Raw genomic sequence first — 18,205 nt, 5'->3', positions numbered from 1 at the left:
CTCAGCTTAAAAACCCAGAATGCAGCAAAACAACCTTGTAAATAGTGAAAAATTGAAAAATGAGCTAAGCTGAGTCGCAGAGGTGCATTTTGAAGTTTATATTAAGCAACTCTCTTGCAGCTACCCTCTAAAACCACCTACTGTGAGAGCGCCTTTTCCTCTGCTGATTCTGTTAAATATTAAGTGAGTTATTCAACTCCACGATGTCGACTGCCGACCCCAAGTTCCGCCGGGCTGAGACAATAGTCTTCCACTGTGTGTGGGAAAACTTAAAGGGGGTTTTCATCTCCAAAACATTGGGGGGGTCTGGTAAGTTTTTGAAAGGCAAAATAGGCATAACTTGCTTGAGTCTTGTTAATGGAGCTAATTAAACTGTTTTATTATTTTAAAAAGGTTTTACACGACTTCCTGAAAAATTTCCGTCCTCATTTACGGTTTTAACTAATATAGTTGTAGCTACAACATTACAACTTGTAATGTACTGTAAATCTTTTGGGGTAGCCTTGGTTACATTTCTATTGTTGATCCATCTACTATATGACGGAAATAAATCACCAGAGAGAATACCGGAATCAGACTTGTCTGCCAGTGTCTACATTTAAAAGGAACTGTCCCCTGCTACGGTTATCCCGGAATAGACCACCGCAAGGAAAAAAATTGCATCGTAGGCAGGATTGTTGGGATTTGCATGTGCCATTTTCAACGAACAAGGTATACTTTTAAGGAGCCCCTATGTTATCTCACTGTGCCGTACACGAGTCTGTTTAGTGTTATTCCAAGAGTAGATCGTTGTAGACAATCACGTATTTTGGTTTGGGGAACTTTGTATGGTGAAGTGGTATTACATAAAAATGCAAGAACTAATCACAACAGTCTCATCTGAGCACACAACTGTCTCACATGAATGAAAAATCCAAGGTTGTGACTAGCATTGAGACCCTACTTGTCGGGCAGCATGATTGCGGTAATCAGAAAGGTCGTACTATGCGCTAATGTGTGCTTACTGCCAAAAACATGCCATGCAGAGGAAACATGCCACAAAAAGGAGGGAAGCAGGGGAGATCATGCATGCCCCCTTGGCAGACCCTCCGAGTTAAGGAAATACCCAGCCTCCGCTTAAAAGGGCAGTGTGGTGAAGAAAATTCTTTCGTGCCCGCAAATATTGTTCTTGTAAGGAAATGGTAGGGATTATGGGGAAGTTGTGTCGCCGCAGTTTGCCGTAGGCTTTGGGCCCGCCCCCCCCACAAGCAGCATCAAAATAGGGGCATTCCATTAAAATGTCTCCTGGACAACCGGACTGAGTCTCCACTTTTATCAGAGGAGATCGAGACCATTATTACAAGCACCGCAGAGAAATTAAAGTCAGTCGGAACCCCTCAGCGTGAGCTGGGCTTGTGGGTGCAAATGATGCCTAGACGGGTGCAGTTATATTGCAGAACTCTACAGTAACCCGAGTGGAGCATGTCTTTCTTGGAAGGAGATTGATGACCCCTGCCTCATGAACCTGACCACGCCAGGAGGCTACAGGCCAGGTCTAAATGGTATCTTAGTCTTATCCATTCATTCATTCATTTCGTTGTTTTGGGCTGGTCGATGGTCACTCGATCAGGTACGCACTCATATTCAGGCTTACTTGCGCTACACTTTAGCAAAGGTCCCATCCACTACTTTGCCCTTCAATGCGATACGTGCTGCCATTCCAGCCAATGGATGTCTAGCACTAGATTTCTTGACGAGGGAAGAATTCAGCTGGTCTTGGTAATGGCTGACTCTTTCAACGTGGTTTACCGTTCCTGGGGACCAAACAGCTCCAACTGTGCTATTAGAGATCAGTGTGTTTCCCACTATGATGTTCCTGCCCAGGTTCATTCTGATTGTGGTTCCCACTTTGAAGGCCAACTATAATTGCAGGCCCTGTACAACATCCAGAAGACGAGGACCACTACCTCCCATCCTTAAGACAGCAGTCAGACTGAGAGATTCAACAAACCTCTTTGTATCAAATCGCGGGATGATGAAAAATCGGGCCAGATGTTCTGTCATACTTGGTTCACATAATAGCACTCCTTACGGGGTAAAGAGGGTTTGCATGGCTGCCATCATGCAGGTCAGTGCTGTAGTTCCACAGGGTATGCACATACAGGGTTTCCCACTGGAACTGCCCTGCAAGATGGCTGTCACGTAAAGCCTGTATACTCGTGCCCCTTTGTTCTTCGGCTGAGACTTTGTACTTCCCTCTTGATTATCTCAACGACTAATCAGAGAAAAGTACCCATAAGTGCGTATCTCACTCTATATATACTCGGCAAAGGATCAAAATTCTACATGTATATGTTCAGGTGATCAAACCTGCGGCAAATGTCTGCACTACTCCCCAGGTTAAAGCATGCGCAATGAGTTTCAGCTTGCTGGAATGGGAATTCCCATTTATGATAGATCGTTGGTGATGTACATCAGAAGATGTGATGCACATCAGGAGGCAAAGGGCACCACGTTCTTCCCTAGTGATTTATGTAGGAGACAACGGTGGAGCCCCGCCTAGTCTTTTGTCATCTGATGAAAGTAGATTAGCGCTTTCCCGAACACCAGGAGTTCTAGAATTGATATGGAGGTCCCTAGCTGAGTTCCAATTCCCTGCAACTGATTCTGTGTCGAGATGTACTCCCCAGCCCTGAGAGGAAGCATCCGTTTATTAAGGTCATTGTTGATTTACCTATGTTGAGGGGGGCTGGATTCAGCCACCAGCGTCGATGTATTTGAGTAGGTTGAGGTGGTGAGTTACTAAATTTAGTTTTTTGGAAAGTGGGCGAGAAGATGGAGTTGAATGGATCACATTCCCATTTTACACAATCTGCACCATGGAACTATGCTGACCAAACTGGCCCCAGCTTGCCCCAGAAGACACAATTACATGTATATGGCTGGAATAAATTTGGCGGGAAGGAAAAGTGTTGCACACTCTATTTTGAATGGATGTTCGTCTGCCAAAGCTGGAACCGGCAGAGCATTTAGACCTGTAGGTATAGCATCTCTTTGCTCAATCTTTTTTGGTCTAATATCTGTTTTAAGGCCTTCAGATTCAACATGGGACGCCTCTCGCCGAGATTCTGTTGGGTGTTTGGAAGAATGAGGAATGGAATCAATGTCTGGTGTCTCCCTACTAGACAAGATGGATTGCTTGCTCTTGAAGCAGGGTTTCAAGTTGAATTTTGTTTCCCCAGTACTTGACGTTTTCGTTTGTCTACCGGTATTGGAGTTGGGTGGGGAGTAAGTCAGATGGGCATGTGTACGTTAATTCTAACGCATATCACTACCCGACGGTGCCAAGTTCCCTCTTTTCGATACAAAATTTAAAAGAGGGCCCCAAGTCTTTCTGACATTTTTCAGACGGCCCCCTTCCGGCCCTGGATATCAGGCTATGGTAGTTGAAGAGCCACTAGCGCCAAGATTTCCGGTGGTAGGTTACATACATGATTGGTTAACCAGACATACATGTAACAGCCAAAAGTTTTGTACAGTCCGACGTCGCATATCCGGGTTTTGGTAGTACTGGCTGCAGGGTACACTAGTCCAAGTGTCCGCCGATGTGCAAGCGCGAACGTCTATAACATGGACTAATTCCATTTCGTGTTGAATATGAAGTTATGCCTTGGCCCGCATATCTTTTGTAAGATGGCAATCGTTCACTCAGACAGTTTTTTCAAACTGTTGTCATTTTGTCTTTGTCAGTGTTTATCTACCTTTAGGCTAAGCGGCCTTAATACAGGGCTTTTGATTTCCAAAAGGGTTTCATTGCGTTGTTTTTCAGGCCCACCATTCTGCATGAGGCTTCAACACGCCCGCAGCGGCAGGCAGCCCTGTTTGGAAAACCTGATGACTCAGGGAAGGGGCGTGTCCACAGTGGACCGTCCTCCAATTATGAATATCGTATGCGTGTCGAAAGATTACACTTCGAAAAAAATGCACATAGGGCAAAAATCACTCGACAAGAGCAAACCTATTTAATAGAACGAATCCATGTCTTTTTAAGACGCCATAAACAATACCTGCTACCCACGCATTTTTAATATTAAAAAAGGAAACGTAAAACTTCCTTTTCTAAACAGCAACTATTAATGGAACCCAAAGAAACAAAGTTTCAAGCAGCTGCAGAATAGAACAAAGATTGAATATCACAATGTCCAATCTCTTCATCAGAAATAAATTATCTTATGGTTAAGCTCAATACAAAAATATTAAAGTCACTAGCTTATGGCTACATCCACTTCTTGTAGACACATGCGTGACTTCTGGCCGTAGTCACTTGATTAGGACCTAGCCCCATATGCTTTGGAGTCCGAGTACATCAACAGAATTAAGATCGATTTCCAGCTCTCTTACCAACCCAATCAAATTATGGACACATTAACTTGGCACTTACTGACAGGATTTGCATCAGTGATTTTCATTTCTTTTCAATTAAAGACTTTTCACACCTTACATATCGTAAAAGAAAATACAGCTGAATATATTGTAAATGTATTTCAGTTCAGATTACGAAAAAAATACAGTTTTTCAAAAACAATTGTAAAACCACTGAGTTCCACATTTAAATCCTGCAAGATGTATTCTTGACATCTCGTGACTATAACATTAATCTGAAGATGACAGTTTAGCTGGAAAAGATGGTCACTCCTCTAGGCCTGTGCCGGGTACCCGGGTACCCGGGTACCCGCCCGTCGATTTCAAAACCCGGTTCCATTTTTCCGGGCCGGGTACCCGTAAAAAAGTAAATAAATTAGGAACAAACATTCATGCATAAAATGTCTGTGAAATTTCTTATTGAAGGACAGACTTCATAGAAAACCACCGTGCCGATGAAAACCCGGTCCCGCGGTCATACATGAAACTTGAATTCGGAGATCGACAGCTAATTTTGTTACCTATTCCACCCATTGCACCGCAAGTCGTTTTCCTAGTTCCGGAATTTCCTAGTTCACAAGAGCGAAAAAACCACTAAAATTCACCGGCGATAGGTCACTCGCAACGTGTGATTTTAAATATTTCTTTAAATTGAATAGTCATATAAACCTTTGCATCTAATGTCCGCTTAATTAAAATGACTTTTTTAGAGTTTCCGTTTTTGTTAATTTAGCGAAAACTGCAAGCTTTTCCCCCACTCTCGGATCGCGCGGCGTTACCACGCAAAGTCGTTGCGAACTCAACTACACGGGCGCAGCAGAAATGTATGTGACGTAATGGGTTCGTCAACTGTGCGGCGCGGGGAGGATAACGTTGATAGCTCACTGTACAGTTAAAAAGTCGAGTCAAACCGTACGCAATTTCTACCTTTTTAATTCATTAGAATTCTTATTTTTCATCTAATTTTCTCAAAATTAAAAGATTCTCTATTAGAAAAGCAACTTTTTACAATGGTTTTGGCTGAAAATGGATTTTTCGTGTGGTTACTTTTTATTTGTGAAGACGTTTTTGTCTCGATCCTAAACCGATCCAGAACTAGGAAAGGTGTCATCATCACTTTCGTCGATCGATCCTGTGAATCCAAATATAAAAGCTTAGATTTTGAAAAAAAAAATTGACGTATATCCAAAACACAAAGTTGACTTCTGACCATATTTCACTCGAATTTGAGGATTTTTTAGCTGCAGTCTTACTGAATAATTTTCGCGATCCGGAACTAGGAAAATGACTGTACCAAACCTATATGAACAAGAGACCGAAGGAGTTTTGTCTTATGAGGGGGGAGCGCTGTTGATGTACACTTGCATGACTGTATTTGTAACTATCAAACCCTGTCGGCCTAAATGACTTTTGTGCGGAATAAGTAGTGCTTACTGTTTGAATTAAGAGTATTTTTGTCAAATAAAACAACATGAATGAAAATTACTTTATGTCGGGATTGACGACGAAGCGAGAGCGGATTGTGTAATATTCCTGCGGTACTGGGACTCCACACGGCGTGCGGTAAGTAGCGATCACGCACAAATTGTGCGGTTGATCGGCCTCTTTTTATAATCAAAGCACTAAATGTGCGCTACAAACCCAAAGAGTCAGAGAACCAGTTTAGTTAAGTTTTATACCAAGAAATATTCCGTTTCAAAATTATTTTTAAATTAAAGCAACTTGAATTTCCTCAGTAATTCATCGGAACTGTGGATGAGGAATTGACCAAAAAAGCAGGAATGATTTTTTCTGTATGTACTAAAGCATTTCAAATCCAAGTATTTTTTCATTCGAAAAAAAGGAAATGTTGACAGGTGCAAGTCATAATACAGTCGGCCAATCAAATATCACTTATCGAAGTACTTATGCATTAAAATCTCGACAATTTGAACCTCAGGGGAATGGAGTTATCCTGAAAAAGTATTTATAAAACTAAACCACTTCATCGTGGTACGTACCTTCGTGTGGTAAAACTTTCGCATCGCTTAGTCATTTAACAACATGGAGCGCTGCTATTTTTTTCACTTGGGCTTCCTTATGTGTGGTCACATGACCTTTCTTTTTACGGTCACATGGCTGCTGCAGTGTCAGCGATTGGACTGCCTGAAGGGGACTACAATTTGGCCCGCGTTGCAATCAGGTTAGTTTCAGCGTCTTGGAAGCCAGGATTACACAGTTGCAGCTACGTTGATTTATGCAACGTGCTGGTCCTCGTCAGAAAAGAAATGAACTTGCGATGACTCCTGACCCTATATAGACTTCCGATTCTTTCAACGCCGTTTGAAGCATTTTGGTGGCGGTTTTTTTAATCAGAAACTTCAAAATAAGTGGATGTAATGGTGTGGGCATTGTTCGAGTTACGGTGGTATTTTTGTACATAAAACTTTGAGCCTTTTTACCCATGACGTACATAGCACTGATCTGGTCCGCACGTGACACGACCAGCGCTCACCATTGGTGCACGCCACATGCGTTCCGCGTGTCCGTGGTCATGCAGCATCCGGGACATTTCCTTTGAGCGTTTGCAGGTGCGTATATCATGTACGTGGTTTGCAGCTCTGTTCTTTTTTCTGACGTTTCCCGTGAAGATTTGTTTTTCTGTTTCATACACCCACACAAAATTTGAAAACTGAAGATAACAATTTCGTTTGATAAAAAGGTAGGAGAGATTATCTCCGACGTTTAGAACAATGTTCTGCTTGCTTCCTAGGTACCAAAAAGAACCGTGTTTCGGGCATATGATCCACCGGGTTGCGCGCAATGCCATTATCAGGCGATCTCTTTTCCGGGTACCCGGGTACCCGATGTTAACAAAAAACGGGTACCCGGTTCTAAAAATACCCGCAAATGCACACCCCTACACTCCTCAAAAGATTCTGTTCTTTTGACCTTTTGAGTCAAAAGAGAGAAAATTCCACATAGATAAAATTCCCAATACATCCCAGACACATCAAGTGAAAAAGAATTCCAGGAGAACAAACAGGCAAGATAAAGCAGTGTCATGCCACGTGAAAATCATGGTATTTGAAATGAAATGGTTGTCAAAAAACTTGACAAACGGTTTGGTGTGCATGTAGTTGTACTTCTCTGGAATAGAACTTGAAACATTACTTCCTGTATTCACAAAGTACTTTGCTACACAATGATATTATAAGAATGAAGTCAGGAACGTTACATCAAGAGTGTATACAAAGGAGATAATTTTGATTAAGCCTTTGCATTGTTCGCCACACTGGACAACAGTTACAAATCAAAAACTCTTTTACCCTAACACTCCTCAATCCTTTACCTGTTGGAGGACTAAGGATTGTTAGGGTTAAGACTGTTCCTTCAAATGTTATTAAAGTTAATCTGATGTCTTACATACCAAAAACTTGTCCAGACCGAACTGTGGTTTTTGTCTGGACCAATCAAAACCTACGATAACGTAGCATCCCATTAAGATTTTGAAAGCTTCTCATGGACATCTAACCAGCCCATGGGGCTTGATGTCATAGTTCTGAGTATAAAATGTTCCCTTCCTAGGAAGCTATTTGCTGCAAATTTAAGTACAAAAATGCTCTTTCATGTGCATCAAATATTGTCTGCATCTTTCTTTGCCGCCCACTCTCTCGTTGGCTCTGCTCTCTGCCCCCGACCCCCCTCATCTCGAGCTTGTCACCTGGTTTGCTCAGGGGTGTTGCTTTCCATCTGCTCTCCGCCCTGCTGGGCAATGAGCTCGGCCTGTACGAGTAAGCCGGTCTGAGCCCGCAGCAAACGCTGGCTAAACTCCGTCACTGCGCTGTTGAACTCCTTTTCTGCAAGAGCAGAAGATGCTGAATGCTTAAGACACAAAACTTATCAAAAGAGTAACACGGATCTCTTTGTATGATGAGAAATGAGAGGGAAGAAGACTTAGTTAATTTAAAAAGAAGATGGAAGAAAATCAACAATCAACTCCGAGTAATCAAACAGCAGGCTGATGTCTACTAATTCTCTTTGAGGGTCCATCAAACTCTTTGCGGGTATTTCCTCCAGCCGGGAACAAGGTCCAATTCACAACTCTTACCACAAAGTTGTGACTGGGGAACAAACGTCAAGACCTCTGTTTGCCCATCACTGCAGGTCTCCAAGACGGATGAATACACTGTGAAAAGATGCTGAAAAAAAGTCCCCACAAAGGGTGAAGGATGAAAGAGTTTGGAACTGCAGTCAAATTAGTAACAGCTATTCTGCTAGCATCAAAACTCAAGGCCCTTTGTACAGTCAATTCTCTGAGCGATTTGGGGGAAGTCATTTCCTTTTAGGAATTTAGTTTGAGATTTGTCCTGAAGTACTTAATACTACTTCATCTACTTAGCCAATCCATGAATTTGAACCCTAGGCCCACCAAAGACTTGAACATATGGCTGTGATTGAGTATTAGGGCTATGGCTCAAAACAACACTTGTGCCTATTATTACTCCCATCTGAAGCCAGTTTGTTCAGACATGGCTACAATTAGGGGATCCCACAACACCCTGAAAATTGTTAGGTCCACACAAAGATTGAACATCGTGTCTTTTACCTTGGTGAGTGCAGGGTGGGCCCCCACAAAGCCCCGCCCAACGATGGCGACCCTTGAGGAGGCCCTGTCAACAATGTCAGCCATCAGTGTTACCTTTGGGGGAGGCAAGAAGAAAACAACAGCAGTTGTCTGTACTTCTGTGCTTGAGCCAAAGTACAGCCGACAAACACCTGGCTATTTGCATTGATAACATGGGAGACATATCCTTCTTTTCTGAGTAATCTTTTGTTTTTCGTAGGAATTGCCTGTATTCTTGGAATGCACTGTTATCCAATCAAAAGGAATTTTTTCCAACACTTGCCAGAATTTTAAGACAAGGCTAACTTAATTTGCAATTGAAAAAATGAAAGCCTTTTCTGAAGTACCTGTTGAAAAGTTTTGTGAATGATGTACAGCAATCCAGCGGAGAATCGCGTCAGAATCCCAGGAACAAACAAAATCAAGGTACCGCCAATTTGCAAAGCCTGTCAAAAGGCAGAAAAATAAATTTCTGGCCAACAGTTGTTTACTTGTCGGATTACAAATGCGAAGGCCCTAAATAGTTCAATTTTAGAAAATAAATACGAGAAAAGTTCTCTCATTTTTCCCCAAATATCTGATAAATAAGCCAAATGAGAACTTCGTCAAATTAACTTTAAAAACACTTCAACAACCAACAGACAAACTAAGACGATTACTCACATTCATGGCCAACAGGACAGACGTCAGTGACTGAAGTCTGGTGTCCAGCTCCTCCGGCACCAGTTTCCTGTCAGAAATTGACCCCTCCACTCCGAGGAAGCAGTCTGAGAACACCACAGGCACTTCGTGAGTTTGAAGAGTCACAGAACACCTAGAAAAAAGTGGAAAGGCAGAACAACAACGATTTCCATCCAGACAAAACCAAGGCAACTTGTGATTTTGGTTTTTAAAGTCCTCTTTTGTCACTACGGATTTGTTACCTAACAACATACCGAGGGGCAGAGACACTGCATGCATGAATCGGTTCATTTCCATTTCCATCATGTTCAAACTCAGTTGCTGTGTTAATCCATGTTAACATGAGTATACTCATGAGTGCTTTAATGACAGAGTACAACCCATGAGTAACCGAGAGTGCGCTCTCAAACAGACAGGTCATTACACTCTTCCTCATTTCAAGACAGTAGAAAGGTAAACATCTATCATTGTCATGATTCGTACTGGCTCACGATGGTCCAATCTCTGAGATGTGGAATGCCAAGGGTCGATGCCGTACTGGACTCGCTCTCGCCTTGAACGGGATCTGTCATTTGTCCTGTCTCTACCACTGTTACGTCAACACCAGCATCTGTGACAGCCACTTGGCATTCCTAGGGGTAAGAGATGAGATTCAAGTCATCGCTTGCATATGCAATTCAAAATTCAAAAACTGTCTCACTTCTGACAAGGAGGTTTGATTTAGAACTCTTGTAATAGTATGAACAGATTTGACAAAATTTGTCATGTTGATAAAGACATCAACATCTTGTACACGCTGTACATCTTTGAAATTCTTGTTCATTTTCAATGAGAAGTTACCATTAGGCCACCCTGTGTTTACATCTAGTAAAAAGGGTTTTCACTTGTTTGTGGTGAAACATTATTTACATTGTGGCATTTTGTAAACCACAGAGAATGGACAACGATTCAAGTCTTACCTTGAGGCTCCAATGCTCTGATGTGTTGAGAAGTTGCAGGAATGTTTCTTGGCTCCGTGTAAGCAGACACAGACAATTTACGGCAGAGTTGGTCCTCGCAATCTGCAAAGGGAGAAAGCACAGACAGACATGTACTGCTGTGGTGTGAGTGCTTGTCAGGATCCGACTTTAGAAACTTCATAAAATGAAGTACATATAACACGGTCCTCTGCACAAGTGAAAAACCAGAAAAATTGGAAATGTGTAGCTTAGTGGTCAGGGTTTGTAACTCCTGACCTATGAGTCAGGGTTCCAATCCAGCAACCAGTGAAAAAGCGTGTCCTTGGGCAAGTCACTTCATTTGAATTTGTCTCTCTCCATAAATTGGCTCCCTGTGAGGGTAGAGATGATTACTGTGATTGATTAGCCATTTGCAAGAGACAATGAAGTGCTTTGATCGACAGTAATGGTAAACGTGTCCAATTAAACACCAATTTTCTTCATTACTGTTGAGTTGACGATGTCTAATAATAACTCCATTTCATCTTAACCCATTCATTGCACTTAAACAAGCATAAGGCCAGCCTAAGGTGGGAAGGGAACTCCCCTGGATTGAAGACTCGGTGACTGCAAGCGACGCATTGTACTGAAATGTGTTGAGTCTCAGATCTATAGAAAGACATCACGCACCCTGCAAAGGTTGGTCAAATCGGCCAACATCAATCCCACGATAGCTTCATCACAGTTGGTAGACTTGCCCAAGTCCTCTTCCTTCCAGTCGCTGCCAACCTGGGGAGAAATGCAGCAGAAATATGAAAGATGAATCTGTTTACGGATCAGCCAATTTTTGGTCATAGTTTTCACGAGCGCCCAAATTCCACTGACTCAACTGACCAAAGAAACTCATACAAAAGAAATGAATAATAGCCAGTCGAACTATTTCCAAGTTTATGACAGTACACACAAGCAGTAAACTCTCCCCTCCTGGCATATGCTCTGAAAAGAATTAATCAATGGATGGGTCTTTTAAAAGCAAAGCACACTGACCCACAAAAGAAAAGCAATCAAGCAAGGACCGTTGCCAAAATGTGTTCAACTGAAACTTCTTGAATCCTTTGAGATGCGAGAGTCCGGGGCATGACAGTTGTTGAGGTAAGTTAATTTGTGTGTGAGAGTTTGTTCCCAGGAAACCAGGTAATAGTTCCAATCAATCCAATCAATCTGCTTGATGGGTAGGTTTCAATCCATGGTCACACCAAACGAAAGGTGCAGAAGGCTCCATCCTACCAACACAACCATCCACACAACTGGACTTACCTCAGAGTGCGTATAGGCTAGGTTCCAGTCGTCAAGGACTTCGGCCACACAGAACGACGAACTTTGAATGGACGTCAGCCTCCGACCAATGACCACACCCCAATCTCCGACTTCACTCGGCATCAACTCTCGGTTACTCTGCAAAACACAAAAGCCAGGTCAAGTCAGAAATGAGATTTGATATACGGAGTATAATGAGTTTGATATACGACAAAGACAGTTTAAAATTGTCTAAGATTCCAGAAGATCCCATTGGTGTCCAGGCAATGTGGTTGAAAACATCTGACAATTTTGTGAAATTTTCCAAGGCTTTAAATTTGTCTCGTGATTTCAAATAAAACTGAATAAAAAAAAACTTGTCTAAGACTGGAATTATGAAAACATTTAGACCTGAAATCAAAGTGGATCCAAAGTTGAAGGAAAGGCTCAACTCCAGTGATTGCTTTAAATCAGGAGGGTAGATGTTTTCCAAACATACTCCACAAGTTGGAGTCTAAGGACAAATCTATCTACAGCTGTGGAAAGCCTCTCTCTCAAACCTGTCTCCACCTACCTGAAGAGTCTGGCTAATGACCTCTGACCCCGATGTACTGACGGCAAGCTGCTGGTAGTCAGCATTCAGTCTCTGCAGCCAGTGACCATGGTCTAGCTGCTGCCTCTCCATGAAGGTTCCATGCAGTCTCTTGCTGGCAGTCTTGGTAAACATGCCCCTTGCGCGAAAGTTCCTGCCCTGATTAGTAACACATTTGATGATAAGCCAATTGAATAGTAATACCGGGCAAACTGGATAAGCGTGACATGATAGTATAGTGGGAACCAGTGATTTCTGATAGTTCAGGTAGTTTGTCTGTGAAAGTACACAAAATGAATCGAATTCTTAACCCCTTCACGCCCGGATTCTTTTGACCGTGACTGCTGAGCTGTGGTATGCCCTGAATGGAGGGCTTTGTCCAGCAGCAGGCCCCATTGAACCAGCAGCTGCATGATGAATAGACTGTATGTGTGGTACGCACTCAATCCTGACACAAAACCACGGCTGTGGACGGCTCCTGGTATGAAGGGGTTAAGCACCATGACAATGATTGAAATCTTTCAGCATTTTCAAATATATTCTCACATATAAACAAACTGTAAAAAAGATCTAAATGATGGATGGATTCAAACCTTGAATGCATCGGGGCAGATCTTGTCAGCCTTTTTGATGTTCTTGACAGCGTAGCGTTCCACGTAGGCTTGCTGGCACGCCTGTCTCACTTGGGTCAGACGGTGGCGCTCTTTGTTGGACATTTGCGGGTACAGCCAGATGTTCTCTGAGATGGCGTCCATCTGGTAAGTCTTGAAGGTGGCAGCACAGGAGCGAAGCTGATCAAGAAACGAATCTGGAATGTCCGAAGGGGAAAAGAGGGCCTGTGGGCAATCGGCTGGTCCTGTAAATGGAAAAAACAAAAATTAATAAAACTCCCTTTTATAATTAGAGTGTGAAAGGAAAGCTTGTGGTAACAAACTGGCAATCGCGGTTCTAATCCTATGCCTGTCAGGTCCTTCAAAATCCATTATCAGATTTTTGGAGAATTTTGAAGGATTAACGAAGGCAGAGCCCAGCATAATGTGTAGGGACAAATCCTTTCTGGGTATCTAATTTTAACCACTTGCTGCCGGGGAGCCTGGTTTCGGAGACGTTGGCTTTTAGATACACAGACAGGGTGCCCGAAATCGGACAAAGGGAACTGGACCTTGTAACAAAAGACTGTACTCAGAACAAAAGACTGAGCTACATTTTTTCAGTTGTCAATAGCGGAGGAAGTCTGTCATTGTTTTGAAAGATTATACCACTATTTGTGGCATTCAGCGCGAGCGGATTACCACTGGGGACAAAAGCGCTCTAGCACTCCAGTGATGGGCGATACAATACTGCTGTACGCTAATCTGGCCCCTACTGAAAAGACGTCAGTGCACTGTGCCAGTTTTCGGACCAAATGAAATATTACATAACACCGCACGATATGGGCTCTCTTTAAAGCCGGCGACCATTTAGACCCGATTTGAAAAGGGCCCCCCCCCCGGTAAGCTCGCCCTGTTGCAAAAACCCCTCTCATACCGGCCTGGCTACCGGCCTGGGATGCAGGACTGGTTGTTGATCTCGAACTTTTCCATCCTGGGGTCTATTGTTTGCAAGTACTGGTACATGTAATCTATCCAAGAAGGAACCTGCTTGTGGTTTTTAATCCTTCAGCTCTATACAATGTTTACACTAATCTGTTTAGACCTCTATTCATCTGTGGAAGCATGTTGGGGGAAGCCTTTCATCAGGGACTTTGAAATGCCGATGTGCAGACAGGCCTGATACCGGCCTGGAGTAGCCTGAATACCAGGCAGGCATTATACAGGGCGGGCTACCGGGGGGCCTTTTCAAACTGGGTCTAAATGGTCGCCAGCCCTTACAAGGCGGCAGGCCTGGCTGAAATACTCAGGCGTCAATAGATGTGTCCGTCAGATTAGAGTAGCCACCAGACAGTCAATCACGTGGTTGTAAAAGTCTAGTAAATGAAGTTATGAATTTACGCTGAATTTTCTTGAGAAAAACTTACCAAAATGACCGAGCAAGCTTTGCAAATACTGCTCCAGATTCTGTTGGCCAACAAATCTAAGACAAACCACGTACACCTCCGAGTTGCCAGCTTTGCTCGTAGCAGGCTTGCAGACATGAACCTAGGTGAATTACAAGCAGGAATACATGTTGGACAAGAAAATCACATGTACAAGTTCACATCAAACAGCATTCTCAAGGGAATGGAGAGTACTGAGGAAACTCAGCTTGTTGACGCATAAGCTGACGGGTTAAACATCCGGATACATAAATATCTGCTCACCTCTCGAAAGGCACAGTTTAGAAAATACATCAGGCAGGCTGTCTGATGCTCAAACAACGTGAACATCTTCAGGATGAAGGAGCCTCCGTCGGCTAGGAGAGTTGCCGCCGTCGCAATCTCGCAGTAGTGCAACTGGGAGACCACCATCTCTTGCTCAGCAGGATCATTCTGACAATTAATGCTGCCGTCGGCCGTTACCTGCACAATGTTTTCAAAATTACTGACAAGCATGGAGCGTTTTTTCATATGAGAATGAAGCACAAAACTGTGAAGACAAACCAAACTACGAAAATTCCGGACGCCAGTAAGACTTCCAAATTTGTAATGAAACAGAGTCTGATCAGAAGGCGTTAAAGTACCAAGAAACAAAAAGATCGGCCACCATTGTAGCAGGCAACTGTTTGATTGGGAAATACACATAGCGCATGATACAACTTGACAGAGGGGCTTCTTCTCACAAAAAAAGGATCACATAAAAGATCAGCTGATGTAAGGAAACATTCTATACCGTATGTGTCTCCAAACCAGAGACCTCCTAACTGGTATCTATGTGATGGCAAACTCACCAACTGTACTTTCCCCATGCTGTTGTTCACTCGTTGCTGGAGGGACTTTAGGTTATCTACATTCATCACGTCTCCTGTGTTGTCTTCTCCAAAGAACCAGTGATCCTGCGTCTGCAGAATGAAGCGATCATCTGCAATCATAGCATCGGTGCTGTTCCCTGCATCACAGTGACATGAAACATTAAGTGAATTTGAAGTGCCTGTAGATTTGGGAAGAATCTTGGAAACATGGTAAATGGCACTTACTACTTAAAGGCCAGTTCATACCCGGCACAAGAACGACCATAAATACGAATCCCTACAAGTTACCATGGCCCAGAGCTGCCAAAGACATTGCAACACAAGGAAATTTCCCTACAAACATTTGGCAAATGTCAACACCTGTTGTGTTTGCCTGGAGCATGAGTGGACTTTCAAGTTCTAAGGGAAGACTGGAAATTGTCTTCTAAATTTGCATTTGGTGAACCAAGCCCCTCCGCATGCCAAGCTTATCTTAGGCACAATCTAAGGTTCAGGACGATATACGGATAGGCTCTACCGAGCATTCAATTCTATGGCCCTATTTACAGGTGATGTCATGCTTGGTTCATGTACAGTTTCCTATGGCACTTCAAATACACCGTCCACTTCTGGTTCCCAATAGAAAGCACGCATGTAAGCAAAGCATGATGTCACTGTGACACTTCACCACTGGCCAGGAACACCCCCCCCTCCACGTACTCCCTCCAAGCCCTACCTTCGTAGTACGGGTTCAGCGTGGTGGCTAGCCAGTTCCACATTGCGTGCTTCAGCCCGGCATTGCTCTTGAGATAATGGTTAAGGCTTGTCACAAATGCCCCTGGTGCCTCGCACAAGTGGACAGAGTTGAAACACGCCCCTTCCCGTCCAGTCAGGTCAAGTGGGATGACATCATAACTGGACACAATCTCGTAGAACTTACACCAGGCCTGTTGAGGTGGAATAAATATTGAAGTCTCAGTTGAGTTTTGAAGTATCTTGCGCATCTCCCAGACACAATGCAACACTACAGAGACAAGCGCAGCCCTCCTTGACAAATTCAACAGGAAACTATGTGATTTACGCTAAACTTTAGATGGTTAGAATCTGTTCACAATGATGCAGTGTTGTCGCTTGATGTGAAGAAGAGTCCAATGAACCAAACAAAAAAAAGAAGGGGTTATTTACTAGCTAGGCAATTTAGAACTCTGAATGATGCACTGAGAGTCACAGAAACTTCAAAGATTAAGAATATGGAATTTATAATCTAATTTCTGAGAATTTTAATGGTTAACACAAGTGATGCTCGCCCGATTCTGTTTTCAGGTGTGCAACTTGGATTTTGACAAAAACAAGGAAGTTCCACTCTTTACAAGACTTTGTGCAGTGTTTTTCAATTCTCGATGGCATGATTGTGAAAGAAAAACGAGGAAGTCAGCTGATCCGAGGAACAGCTGCACGCCTGTGGTTTGTATTTCTTTAGAATGTTTTGTTTCAGCCTGTAACATCCATGGTTTTATACCTGTGTGCACAGCTCTACCCAGAAGTCACTGCGGAGGTGTGGCATGACGAGGGCAGAGCGATGGGTGAACGTAGTGTGCTGGTGCCACTGTTGGATGTCCTTGTCACTCAGTTGACATTTCAGGTCGTTCAGTTCTTCCTTGTATCGATTTAACGTAGGATCCCACTCCTGATGTGCAAAAAAAAAACCAGACAACAACCCAATCAATCTTCTGCAATGTGATAAAACTGGGTGCAATTTGGTATTTACAATTAAATGAAATTATTCACATGTATCTCTTTCATAACTTACATGCTACTTGCACAGCTAGCAGTGAAAAGTTGGAGATGTAATTAAACTATTCTAAATATGTCTTACTTCCCACCCTCACCATCAGTTCACCTCTTCTTTCCAATTCAAGTTTACAGCCCGAGACTGCTTTAGAAAAGAAAACAAAAGTTTGAGCTTTCCTACAAGCTCCTGCAAATCATCTCCTCACCCCCCCCAACAAAGTCAAAGTCACCGAAATGAAGGCCTTGTGATACATGTAGTCTCATTATGCTCATGAGTGGTACTGGCAACAGGTGTATCGATACTGTGATTGTCAGTTGTGTTGTAGGCCTACCTTGAGGACTGTTGAACTAAACAGACTCTCGGCTGGTGGCAACGCCCAATCACTACCTTCTGTCGGTCTCTTGAAAGCAAATTTCTTTTCGAATAATGCCTGTGCCTCTGCCTGTATTTTCTGGTCGTACCCCGGGGTTGGCTTGGCGGCCCCAGTGCATGGCGGTGGCTGCTTAGAGCGGTCGCATCCATATCCATGTTCAGGCTTATTAAAATTGGTCGATTTCCACTTCTTTTTGCCTCCGTTTCGAGGCATGTTTTTTATATTACAATAGGTCAGCTCATGCGCCTGCGATGATCGCCTTTATCTCCAACTCACTTCAAACCTCTGGAGTGTAGTAGCAGACGCTACTACTTTCACAACGAAATCTAAAAAAAAAAATCGTAAAAATACAACTGCCGTCATAAGCGAATACTAGACATTAACCCAATCATGCCAATCTTCGTTTATTGTTTTGAAACAGCGCCATCTATTGACAAGAAGCTAAGGTTTTCCAATAGAGGGCGCTATTTAATATAACGGACCTATGAACTTTGTGGTTCCTTGACTAGAAGATTCCTGGCTACTGTTGATCCAATCTTAGGGGGTTTGAGTGACGTAGATAGCGCTGCATAGACTGAGTCTAAAAAGACCAAAAAAAAAATGGTCAGCTGGATCTACGGTATTATTAAGTTTAGCCAATGGGCTATCATATTCGTTGATC

The 18,205-nt window shown here is 43.1% G+C and overlaps 1 protein-coding gene across 2 annotated transcripts in view; it reads right to left on the bottom strand.

Annotated features, from left to right (window-relative positions):
* Positions 1 to 3,978: 3,978 nt before the first annotated feature.
* The window catches only part of LOC110981401 (cap-specific mRNA (nucleoside-2'-O-)-methyltransferase 2-like), a 24,724-nt gene continuing 10,497 nt past the window's right edge, over positions 3,979 to 18,205 (bottom strand). For both annotated transcript variants that reach the window (XM_087143091.1, XM_022238944.2), the window contains 17 exons: positions 17,503 to 18,124; positions 16,899 to 17,066; positions 16,116 to 16,326; positions 15,380 to 15,537; positions 14,814 to 15,011; positions 14,532 to 14,652; positions 13,108 to 13,370; positions 12,497 to 12,673; positions 11,944 to 12,081; positions 11,317 to 11,415; positions 10,648 to 10,749; positions 10,172 to 10,320; positions 9,671 to 9,821; positions 9,355 to 9,453; positions 8,990 to 9,082; positions 8,492 to 8,582; positions 3,979 to 8,240 (listed from right to left, as the gene is read on the bottom strand). In XM_087143091.1, the coding sequence (XP_086999217.1) occupies positions 8,101 to 8,240; positions 8,492 to 8,582; positions 8,990 to 9,082; positions 9,355 to 9,453; positions 9,671 to 9,821; positions 10,172 to 10,320; positions 10,648 to 10,749; positions 11,317 to 11,415; positions 11,944 to 12,081; positions 12,497 to 12,673; positions 13,108 to 13,370; positions 14,532 to 14,652; positions 14,814 to 15,011; positions 15,380 to 15,537; positions 16,116 to 16,326; positions 16,899 to 17,066; positions 17,503 to 17,757 (2,613 nt within the window). In that variant the 5' untranslated portion in view covers positions 17,758 to 18,124 and the 3' untranslated portion in view covers positions 3,979 to 8,100. The remainder of the gene's footprint in view (positions 8,241 to 8,491; positions 8,583 to 8,989; positions 9,083 to 9,354; positions 9,454 to 9,670; positions 9,822 to 10,171; positions 10,321 to 10,647; positions 10,750 to 11,316; positions 11,416 to 11,943; positions 12,082 to 12,496; positions 12,674 to 13,107; positions 13,371 to 14,531; positions 14,653 to 14,813; positions 15,012 to 15,379; positions 15,538 to 16,115; positions 16,327 to 16,898; positions 17,067 to 17,502; positions 18,125 to 18,205) is intronic.

This window comes from Acanthaster planci, linkage group LG11 (genome assembly GCF_054643075.1).
Source record: "Acanthaster planci isolate LZ-2023a linkage group LG11, COTS_SCS, whole genome shotgun sequence".
Classification (NCBI taxonomy): Eukaryota; Metazoa; Echinodermata; class Asteroidea; order Valvatida; family Acanthasteridae; genus Acanthaster; species Acanthaster planci.
The sequence above is the reverse complement of the archived record's forward strand: the minus strand, read 5'-3'. Positions and strand labels throughout refer to the sequence as shown.